Source organism: Chenopodium quinoa, unplaced genomic scaffold, assembly GCF_001683475.1.
Source record: "Chenopodium quinoa cultivar QQ74 unplaced genomic scaffold, ASM168347v1, whole genome shotgun sequence".
NCBI lineage: Eukaryota > Viridiplantae > Streptophyta > Magnoliopsida > Caryophyllales > Amaranthaceae > Chenopodium > Chenopodium quinoa.
The window spans coordinates 753570-765781 of NW_018743828.1; the positions used below are offsets into that span (position 1 = coordinate 753570).

The 12212-nt window shown below is 34.5% G+C and overlaps 1 protein-coding gene across 2 annotated transcripts; it reads left to right on the top strand.

Annotated features, from left to right (window-relative positions):
* The first annotated feature begins 2351 nt into the window (after positions 1–2351).
* Positions 2352–6596, top strand: LOC110685527. Of its 2 annotated transcripts, none has more exons than XR_002504089.1 (3): positions 2352–3322; positions 4388–4886; positions 5229–6596. XR_002504089.1 is itself a non-coding variant. In XM_021862065.1 (3 exons), the coding sequence occupies exons 1-3, from the start codon at positions 3040–3042 to the stop codon at positions 5407–5409; spliced, it is 573 nt and encodes a 190-aa protein (XP_021717757.1). In that variant the 5' UTR covers positions 2366–3039; the 3' UTR covers positions 5410–6596. The 2 variants fall into 2 exon arrangements, 1 of the variants encoding a protein (XP_021717757.1); XM_021862065.1 differs by having other exon boundaries at positions 2366–3322; positions 4778–4886.
* The last annotated feature ends 5616 nt before the right edge of the window (positions 6597–12212 follow it).

The window sequence follows — 12212 nt, forward strand, 5'->3', positions numbered from 1 at the left end:
TCGTACTTTTTTCGTTGTTTATAATTTTTATTTCAAAATTAAGTGTATAATTTGGTTACTTTATGTTATTAGATTAGTTGTATAACTTTAATTTAGGTTGAACTTAATAACCCTCACGGAAATTCGAAATGCATTTTTGACCCAAACATTACATTTATTTTCAAAAAACTAGGCAAAATATATTGGATCCGGATCAATTGGACCCCTCAGATTTGGATCCGAGTCTCTATTTTCTAGACCCAATGGATTCCGGTCGGATCTGGATTGTAGATACAACAACGAATCTAGATTCGAATCCAACCGACCCGTTGCCATCCCTTCCCTACTCGTTCTTTTCTTACAATATAAATAAAAGAGAATCTTTTATACTACCTCTGATTTTTTTTAGTTGCAACTTTGGAATATTTTATCTCTCTCAAATAATACCCCAAAGTTGCAACTAAAAAAATCGAAGGTAGTATAATAAACAAATGTGTTTTAATGAACGCACTTGTAGTTTTCTTAAACTACGTGTCTACCCCAACGTACTAAGTATTATGAGACGGAGGGAGTAATTTTTACGATACACGTTTTGAAGACCACATGAAGCCAAATAGGGCAAAATATTAGGGACATAGGGGTACTAGCATATATTTTCCCATATATTTTGCTCCATTGTCCCAATCTTTGAAAACTTTAACCATAAATTCTTATTAATGTATAAAAGATTATATACTCACGTAGATTGTCCTATTTATATTGGATTCAAAAGTTTTAAATTTTTACACGTATAGAAATGAAAATATATGCAAGTACATTTTAAGACGCGTTTTAGAGAACATAATTAGTGTGTGGCCCAGGCGATGCACTGAGTTTTACAGTGAATATCAATATATAAATAATATTTGAGCTATAAAATATAAACTATATTTTTTTGTTTTGAAAAAAATAAACTATATAATTATAGAAAAGTGAACAATAATAACTATGAAAATAAATAAGTGCTCTCAAATTGATATTTTATACAAAGTATTTTTCATATTATCATTGAATGTAAAAAATAATTAAAAGATAGTAGAGATTGTAGACAATTATGTCTTATTGGTCTCGTGTACAAACCTTGTGATAAACATTATCATTGCCATTAAAACATGTTTATAATACTTGATGAATGATGTAGCACACAATACATAAGAAAGGTGATGTGAGCTTCATAAATAAATAACAAAGATAAATTACAAAAGAGCTTCATAAATAAATAACAAAGATAAATTACAACCTAAGAACTAAGTAAAGACATACAAACACCAACTTAAACACACAGACAACAAAAGAACACCTTGTGGAGGAAGACCGAAGTATATGATATAATCTGAAAAGCATTGCACCATACCATTTACTCTGGAGCTTGGACAACCATAAAAACCTTACCAAAACCTTATTGTGGAACGAGAATTGCTAAATGACCTGGATACCTCGAGATAGACCTTGATCGCAGGTTGAATAGAACCGAAACTTGCAATGGCTCCTAAGGCAATTTGCGATGAATGCACCCTGGTGCTGTAAAAACCCTTGACATGATTCCACTCCCAGGTAATGAAAAGCATAGCTACTTCTTAGGAGTCCAGGAACAAAACTAAAAGTGTCGTGTGTTTAAACGACTCTGCCATGAGAAACCTGGCACCAAAATGCAGGTTCCTTTCCTGCTACTCTACTAACATAGAGTGCAAGAGAATGGAGGACTTTGCTTACCCCAAACATTAAAGATTAGGAGCCTCCTACAAGATTTAGATTAACATTAATGACTATCTCTGTTATCATCAACACCAATAATGGGATGATTGTAACTGAATGAATACCCAAATCATCCCACAACCTAAAAGAACCAGAAAAGGCAAACAAACCTCTCCCCGCAAAACCACCCTCCTCTTGTGGACACCAAATAACACTACCCCTGGAAAGCATAACACAGCAAAGAGAACAAACTATGCAAGAAGAACAGCCTTGGCTTTTGAATTTGTTGGAAAATAAGATATTTAAACACTTGACGACACACCCAAATTTGTTTGAATCCCTAATGGACCCGAAAAACAAAACCAATTTGCAACTCCTCTGTTTCTTTGCTTGAAAATGCCAAAAATGAAAACAAAAATTAAACTAACAGAAAAGAGTAGCGGCAATGGCTAAGATTGAGGCGCCGATCGCCGACGTATAGGGGTTGAGGTAAGTGAGGAGGCGGTGGGGCGGTGGAAGATAAGAATAGGGGTTTCTAGAGTAGTTGTTAGTTTGTTACCTTGTTTGTATGCAAATTGCAATCCCTTGATTTTGGTTTCTTCGGACTTGGATAGTTGGATAGAATATATAACTTATACTTCCTCAGTTTTTTTAGTTGACACCTATTCCTTTTTGGGAAGTTTATATTTCCTTTTTTGGTAAGTTTTTTAGGGTGAATTTCCTATTTTACCCTTAATAAAAAAAACAGATTATATCCTAAACATCCTTTGTTTAAACATATAATTGTTGATTATAACTAATCACTCCCTACTCTTTTATGACATCCCACCCACCTAACTACTCTACTTTGATTGTTGGCAATAAACCCACTTACCCACGTCTTCCTCCCAGACATCTTTTTTTTGTTTGTTTGAGGGGACTCCTACCAGAGCTCTTAATTGTGTTCTTGAAGTTCATCTAGAAAATTCTACCACTTTCTCTCTCCTCAAATATCTTTGAAAATCCACAAATCTATATGCAATTCTTACTCTCTTTAATTATCTTTCCTTAATTTGAGGTAATCTAACTCAAATTTTTTCTCCTTCCAAAATTAAAAAAAAAAAAAATCAAATTTTTCCTGTAATGGAAAAGGGGAAGCCGATTGTTCTTTCAAAGAAGGGAAAGGAGTATACTCTTACAAAGGAGCAGAAGAAGATAATTGCGGCTTCTTCACTAGCAGAATTTCTGCCTGAGACTTATCCTTGGGAGAATGAAACTTGGTAGCAAAATATTTCGATCCAACCTTTTTCTATTTTGAACCTTGATTCAGAGTATATCAACAATCTAATGAGTTCTGAGTCACCTAAAACCCCAATTAAAGGGGACAATGATGAGCATACTACTTCTCCTCCCACTGATCCGTGTGCGTGGAATGATTCAGGCAATGTTCCATGTTTGTATGTTCGTGATAGGCATACCAAAGACACAATGGTTGTCCCTGAAACACCAGATGATGTGGTGTTGAGTATGGATGATAATTTGTACCCAATTTCCACTTATAGTAGAAGGAGGAAATTGTTTCAATCGCCTTCAAGATTGGGTGACATAGATGAAAAAAATATCTCAAAAAGTAGGTGACATTATTGGTATCTGCTCTAATTTTCTGTTTTAAATTTAATTTCTTCAAAAGCTTACCTCTTAAAAAGTTATGCTTTTGAATGATAATTATGTGTATGATTTATGGGGATATTTGATGATTGAATGAACTTGCATGTTGGTAATTAGTTTTAGTCCTTGTTGGTGAGTATAACTCTTTGATAGTATAGTTTCGTTTATGCTCATACAAAAATTAAAAACAAAGTACCATAAATCATTCATATATCCATGTTTTTTACAAAAAAAGTACAGCATGTGTTTAAGGAAACCAGTTAATCTGTACTGCATATACAAAATTAAAGTGGGATCTTACCTATCTCTTAGGAGTACATTCTAAGGTCATTCTCAAGTTAATTGTCTAGTAATAATACTACTACAACTACTATAATTAATCATCCCCCCTTGCAAAAAATTATCAAGCCTTGTACTACAAAAGATGTGTAGATTGTCTTTGTACTACACGGAATTGAGACTTAAATTGCATCTTCCATTTCATAGTCTTGACCATTTGTAGCTGGAGCTGCCACAAACCCTTCATTCAAAAAATCCACGACTGATTCTATAATTTCATTAGAAATGTCAACAGTTGTAGGAAGCAAGGCAAGTCGATCAAGTCTTTTCTTACCATGATGTGGGTTCTTGTACTTGTTCCCGCCCATATCCTTGAGTATTTCAACCATTACATACTGTAGTTGTAACCAAGTGTAACTGAGACTCTTAGGCTCATACTCTGCATAAGCTTCTTTCACTGATTTCACTAGTTCAGTCACATTAGTTAGGAATTTTTGATGTTGTATTGACTGTATAGCCCTAAAAAATCCCAAATCCAAAATATTCAAATCCGGGGATTGAGGGGGCTGACAGATTAAGTGCATACTAAACCCATCTTTGTTTGCTTCTTCTAAAAACTCAACATCATTAGGGGATATATGTGGCCTCGCATTATCTTGTTGTATCCAAATTGTCTTACATGCATTACTTGGCCACTTGGCTCTAATTGCTGGTAATAATTCATCAATCATCTTCCTTCTAATGACAGCCTTGGTGATAGATTGTGTTGGCTTGGTTTCAATAGTCCCTTTCTCCCTGTTCTTGCTTGATCTGATGGCTGCTACTTCCTCTGTGAATTCCCAAATCCCTAATTTTCCATCAAAAGTGACTTCCCCATTGTGTTGAAAAAGCAGTGATCCAACCCCTGCTAAAAATATGACCTTCTCAGTGAAGTTTTTGGACTGCACATGTCTATATGGATCTTATTCTCCCTCTTCTCCTGCAAGTAGGTAATACCTCTGTGTGTTCTTGCTCATAAAAAACCACTTCTCGTCGATGTGCACAAAATTGGATAAATTCACAAATGTTGATTGTTGAGTGACTGATCTAGGAAGAGTGAGACCCAATATCCATTTCAATCTCTGTATTTTGTGTGCAGCTGAAACTGTAGGCCTAATAGAGTTGGTATGTGACCTGATTATCCCCTTTTTGAGCAGCTTATGGACAGTGGAAACACAACATTCTAATGCTACTGCAAAGCTTCTAAGGTGGTTCTTTGTTTTTGGCTGATTGCAAGTAAAATTTCAGTATCAAAGTCTCTTTGTTTTCTACCTACTCTACCAGTTTTTTTATGTTGAACATTAATCAGTTCAATACCATTTTTCCCTTGTTCTCTTACAACTCTCCACATTCTACATACAATTGATCTACTTAGATTGAACTCATCCTGACATTGCTTAAGTCCACCTCTTTTTATATCCCAATCAGTAGATAATGCCATAAGTCTCTGTGCTAAATGAGTTCTTTTTTTGTTGGTCATTTCTGGTTTTTTTATTAGCTAAGTTGGGATTACCTTCATTAACATGCAACTCTGTTTCATTTGTATTCAGATTATTATCATCATCACTATCAGTTTCAGCTTCACTACAAAACCATACCTCATCATCATCACTCTGGGAATCATGTGCATCAGCATCCCCTTCCGGCCACTGTGTAGCAGCTTCAAGTTCTTGCAGTTCTTCAACTGAAAATTCCTCCCCCATGACATTTGTAGTATCAACATCTTCATGAATATTGGACCTGAATGTGTGCATGTGTGTGCTGTGAAGTTTTTTTGGAGTAGTTTTTGGGGAGGAAATTTAATGTTATTGTACTGCTTTTATAGTAGGTAAAAATATCCCCTCAATTTTGAATTGTAAAGTTGTAAAGTAAATGTGAAAATTTAAATTTTCATTAAAAAGTTTGGAGGGAAACTACAAAAAAAATTTAGCTCCTTCATCAAAAAATAGTGTCACGGTAGATTTATTACTAAAGGATTCCCACTCACTTTTTCAATTAGCTTAAAAAGGAACCCCACTCACCTTTTCAATTAGCTTAAAAAGACATGCAATACCCCTCTCTTTTTACACTCTCTCTCCTTGTCTTAAATTGTGTGCCAAACCCAATGGTGTCAACTAAAAAAAAAGGAGGAAGTATTATTGGATCACTTCACGTGGCCTATTTGTTATAATTAGTTTGTTTGATTGAAAATAGATAATAGTTGTCCAATTATATCACTAAAATTAAGAGCTTGAAATTAAAACTAGCCAAGTTTAGAAGTGTTTTCATTTTAATTACTCATGTTGGACTCTCAACACTCATACATGGGTAGAACACTTATAAATTCATTTTAGACCAAAATCTTTGTAAAAAATACTACATAGATTAGTTGGGCACCTTTTTCTTCTTTTTTTTTAAATTTTTTTTCAAAAAAAAGAGATTAGTTGGGCAGTTAAACATGTACTAGCAATGACATGAGTGCCTTAAAACAAAAAACACAACCTGAAAAATGTAAACTCTAAATTATATCCAAATAACAAAATTTGCTTCATATGAGGATTATCTATCCATACTTACAAACACGGGTACTAAATTGCTATCAACCTTACGACCTTACAAACATGTATTTTAGGGAATGAAAGTATGATTATTCAAAAAAAAAAATGTTTTAGTGAATAATCATACTTTCATTCCTACAACAAAAGGAAAATTTGTTATTTTTAATCCCAACTTCGGACCATTTAGTTTAGGAAAAATTGTGGAAAATAATACAACTTTTGGCCGGTTTTTTTAAAATAATACAACCTTTGGATTAATTTTTAATAATACAACCTTTGAGGGGTGTTAATTTTAAACAAGACATAACCTGTTGGTAACTTGTTTTTGTAGGTCACCATGACACATGTCATTGTTTTATTGGTTTTGTCAATTTAATTAATAAATTATTATTTTAGTATTAATTTTTTATTATTATTATTAACAAAATTATAAAAAAAAAACCCCACCCACCCCCTCCCCCACTTCGCAGCCACCTCCTCCACATTCCCACACGCAGTCCTCCAAGCGCCGGTCGGTCGGCGCCCAGCTTCCCCACCGCCGCCGGCCGACCTACCCTCTCCCTTCCCCTTTAACCCCATCACGCCACCCCTGCCAGCGAAACCCCCATCGCGCAACCAACTCCACCACGACCAACACCACAACTTTAGTTGCACACGCAACAACACCATCAATTCGCACCTATGCAACCCGCAATCACCGATTCTCAACCAACAACCAAAAGTTCGACCACCAGCAGCAATTGTAAACACCATTACCCTGCCAGGCCACTTCATCTATTGCATCCACCGCACCAACCAACTCCCCTGCTCTTCAAACACTACTCGAATTCGAACATCCATACACATCAAAAGCTCCAATTCGAACAACCAAACACATCAAACACTCCAAATCGAACAGCAGCGGCCGCAAGACGCTCCAATTCGATTGATTCAATTAATCCAAGGGTCGTGATTTCTTGATGCTTGTTGATGTTGCCCATGTTGGTGTTGATTGATGGCGATGAACGGCGATGATTCGGTGGGGGGCGAGTTGGGCGCCAGCCGTACTGTCGTCGGGGAGGGTTGCGTGTGGGGAAGGTGGAGAGGAGGTGGCTGTGTGGTGGGGGAAGTTGTGGCTGCGTGGTAGGGAAATGGTGGCTGGATTTTTTATTAGTTAAAAATTTTAATCTAATGACATGAAAAAAAAAACAATTTTTTTATCACAAATTAAAATTCTGAAATTAATTACATATTAATTTTTTTAAAAAAAATAATATTTAGACCAATTACATTATGACATGTGTCCTAGGTAACCAGTTTTAAAGGTTACAAGTTTTTTGTCGTGTTTAAAATTGAAACATGTAGACACCCATTTGTGTCTCCCCAAAACCAAACCCAGTGATGAGTACCTTTCACGTCGAATCACAATCAAATGAAGCAAAAGTGTGGAAAGTCTAGTGTTGCGGATAGTTTTAATTTCTTTTCTCTTCTCTCTGTTTTTGAAAACTTATTTTAAGAAAACAACCAATCCAGTTTGGTTGGTCCATGATATGGGTCCAATAGTAGTGTAGTTGGATGGGGCTTGCAAAGACCTTTCCAACGATATATTATAAGCCCAATTTCGATGAATATTGAGGAAGTTATGGTCAATTTACTAAACTGGGCTCGTTTTAAGCTTTATATGCGGCCCAATGATCTAAGGAGGGCCTAATATGATTTATCATTCCTAATGCAATTAGGAATGGTTTTAGTCTTCTAGATTCTTCTAAAGGTTCTTTTCATTCCTAATTCAATTAGCATTGATAAATTGACTTTTGTTGACTTTTCAGAGCTTTAATTAAAATCAAATAGCATTTTTGAAGAAAATATACGATTTTATCCTCCAGTACGGCAAACTTATCTGATTTTCGAAAACGCGTCAAAAACAAGCCTGGCGCCTGACTCCAGGCATTGGCGCCTGGCGCCAGCTCTGTTTTCCTGGCGCCAATCTCGTTTTACGTGCGTCAAGTGCTCTGTTTTGATATTTTATCTTTTTGGCTGATTTCTCTATAAATAACGTATTAAAAACTTCGTTTTCAATCATCAACAACCAGTTTTCAATTATATACACCTACAATCAGTTTTCATTCGCAATCATTAATTTTCTAATTCTCTCTTAATCATCCACCAATTCTCATCAAGTTTTCTTGATTACTTCATTTCTCTCTCTTTCTCTTTTTCTAAACCTTGCTTTTACATACAAAATTCCGCATTCGTTAGATCTAGAAACACCTAGCCATATTCGAAGTTGTCTTCGCCCTAGACGTGAAAGGTTTAATTTATGAGGGTTGGTCCCAAATCTCTATTTCAATTATTTAATTTAATTGTTTTAATTATTATTTTCCTTGAAGTTACTAACGTGTGTATTTTGTTATTAGAAAGAGGTACGAGACATCAAAGTAAGTACTTTAATGATTTTTATTGATGTTATGATGTAGAAATCATGTTTACATTGTTATTATGATATTCCTAGTATCATGTCTAGGGTAATATTTAATATTAAATATGATTGTTATGATGTCTTCTATGTTCTTCCTAATATTTATGATTGTTAGTATCATGTTAGGGTTAAAGATTTGATTTTTATTGCTTAGTGACATGCTAGGGTTTGTTATTAATCTTGTTAGTATCATGCCTAGGATCTTACTATTATTATTATTATGCTTTAATATTAACATGAACATGATTATGATTATAATTGATATAATTTATGATGATTATGAATATTATTATTATTATTATTTTGATTATTATTATTATGATGATTTTAATTTTATTGTCATGATTTTTATGTTGCTTGGTTATTTATTTTTATTACTTGATCACACCTTTTATTGCATGTTTAAAGGGAATTTAGTACTTGTAATCACGCTTAATAAGATAATTAATAATCTTGTTAGGGTTAATTTGATTATAATTCAAGTGATCGCCAATAATAATTTATTTGTGTATTAAATTCAACCAACATAGATAAACAGGTTTAGGGTTAACCTATTGATTGCATGTTAATTGAAAAGCGCACATGAATACGATCAGAATAAAGTAGGGGCCTGTTATTAGGGCAGGTTCAATCTCTTTTAGGTTGGATTTGTACCTTCATCCCTGAACCCTTATTTGGTTCAAGACCTTATGGAGTTGACGAACTCTTGGATCGTTAAGGGGTGTAACCTTCACCCTGTGAACGGTTTACAAGTTCCTAAAACTTGTTGGCGACTCTTTTGCTCTATCTTCTTTCCTTTAGGACGCCACCATATTTTAGTGTATGATCACAGTGGGGTTCAAGCTAGGAGTTAATGCTTGAAATCTATTCCCTACAAAACCCCTCAAAGGTTGTATTATTAAAAATTAATCTAAAGGTTGTATTATTATAAAAAAAAAATGGGCCAAAGGTTGTATTATTTTCCGCAATTTTTCCTTTAGTTTAATTAATCCCTACTATCGATTATTCCTTAATAATCCCAACTTTAGGGAGCGTTTTCTTTTATCAGGTCATGACCGGTCAACAAAAGTCAATGACCTATTATTATAGGTTACTTGACACGTTTCAAGCTCTGATTGGTCTTAAAAAAATATTTTTTAAAAAAAATAAAGAAAAAACAATTTAAACAAAAATGAAAAAAAATCTAACCACGGTCAGCCCCCTAACCCCTCCCGCTAAACACCCCCACCCCTTCCCTCTCCTCCCGCCGGCGGTTACGTACCCAAGGCCACCCCCTGAAAACACCGACGACAGCCTTCCCCAGAACACAACCTGTAACACCCCCGATTTACTAACTAATAATAAACAATAAATCGAGGAAAAATAGCCAACCTTTAAATAAAATTGCGGAAGCATACACCTAAATCAGAGGTATTACCGCCACACTCGACAACCTGCAAATGTTAAGGCTTACAATATCCCAATAATTACAACCCAATAAATCTAAGTGAGCTATTTGTACAACTTTATAAACTCATGACATCATACTAATCGAAACACTTGAGCTCCTTTAGCTACGACCACTTGATCAACCTGGTTAGAAAATCTTGACTGCTCACCATTAAGGACAAATTCCAAAATAGATCGTCGCAGGGCCACCATAAGAAAAAGACATGGCCGCAAACACAAATAGCACAACAAAATAACACACACGTCAGCAAAAAAGCTGAGTAATCACCACATATCAGAATACAAAGAATAATATAACAATTAATATAATTAACTCACTTAAGCAATGTAGTTCGAAACTACATTACATATTGTACTCTGGAAAATAACCTTTATCAACTCAACCTTGAATAATAATACGAACCTTTACGCAATGTATCCCATAAGTGTGCCATGCTCATTGTTCTATACCTAGCCTTGGACATGGATAATTTGAATAAAACCAACAAGTATAAAAACTTGAATACTCCCAATAACTAGAAAATACCTTAAACCAGATCACATACGGACCAATTACCACTGTAGGGGACCATAGAAAAATAAATAATAAAGATTGTACCTCATTCTTAACTCATGATTATTACCTTCTTACCAACAAGCCAAGGACTAAGTTATATAACGCCGAACCTCAAACCAAGAACAAAATAATAATTCTCAACCTTTTGATCTCATACTTGATCAAATAATCATTCACAAATTAATTTATAATATCTCAATATTGGCACATGTTCCCAAATAACATAACAATTCGATTCTTAATATCTCAACTCTTAAAACACATACTAATAACCCAAATATAATCATATCTCAACCCAAAAATAATACTCTGCATTAACAACCCTAAAACCTTGATAAAACAATACTCCCTATAACAACAACATTAAAACCCTAGAAATAATACAATCAATCAATGCGACAAAAATAATACGACAATTAGAATCATATAATACCACACACTAATCATATACATATAAATCATGATCGTATATAATTCACAAATTATAAAATTTACACATAACAATACGGAGTACAATTAATACTAACAATATATAATCAAACAAGTCAAAAAATTAATTAAGGCAGTGTGATTACATATGCTATAACACAAACATCTCCCAAATAGGTTCGTGTGATTACCTATTAAAACAATTAAGCAATATAAAGCACCATACTCCACCAATTCACGATTAACAACTCACGTAGTTCACGCACAAGATACTCCACCATCACAATTAAATCTCACGCACAAAACTTGTATTTTTGGGGAAAAGTGATAATAATGGATTTAATCAAGAGTTATCATGAAGATAATACATATTATAGGAATTCATGGCAATTATGGCTACTGCTGGATATAAGCCCGTGAAAAAAGAATTTTTATACCAAAACTTACGGCTGTACAAATAAATAACAGGGTTAGAGTAGTTTATTTACGCTTTAAAATAAAGAGTCATATTTAAATTATAATAGAGTTTTAAAACTTTTCAAACTCTAAAATAAAAATATGAGATTAGGAAAGTTATTTAATAAATAAAAATAACTATTTTTTTTTAATAAAATATATAATATAAAATCATAAAATATTCGGATATTACACAACCATGCCAAAACATGAATCATAAGTACAAAGAAAGAACCCATCTTTGGAGAAATCTAGGATGTTGTTCGATCGGAGAGGATGATTCCGGTGACGTTGGGTTCGAAGCAACCCCTATGATGAGTAAACCCGAATTCGTCAATGGGTAAATATGGCTCGATTGTCAGATTTGCTTTTGTTTTATTGGATTTCAGCAAAGGAGAGAGAAAATAAAGTTAGGAAGAAGAAGAGAGTTTATGGTGGTGATGTGGTGGCAGTGGGTCGATTTTGAGGGTTCTAGTCAGGGGAGATGGAGTTTTACGAGGTAGGGGAAAGGAGGGGAGGGTTGTCGGCATTTCCCGGTGGCAAGGAGAGGGTGGGGAGGGGTGATGGTGTTTACCGGTGGGGGAAGGGGAAGGATGGAGGGCTAACGGTGGTTTCCAGTTTTGTAATTTTTTTTGTTTTTTATTTTATT

Excerpts from the sequence above, each read along its gene's own strand:
- LOC110685527 (XM_021862065.1), top strand. The coding sequence starts at position 3,040 with ATGAGTTCTGAGTCACCTAAAACCCCAATTAAAGGGGACAATGATGAG. Across the intron at positions 3,323-4,777 it reads TGAAAAAAATATCTCAAAAA|CTGAAACTGTAGGCCTAATA; the intron begins GTAGGTGACATT and ends TTTTGTGTGCAG. Across the intron at positions 4,887-5,228 it reads GCTACTGCAAAGCTTCTAAG|ATTATTATCATCATCACTAT; the intron begins GTGGTTCTTTGT and ends ATTTGTATTCAG.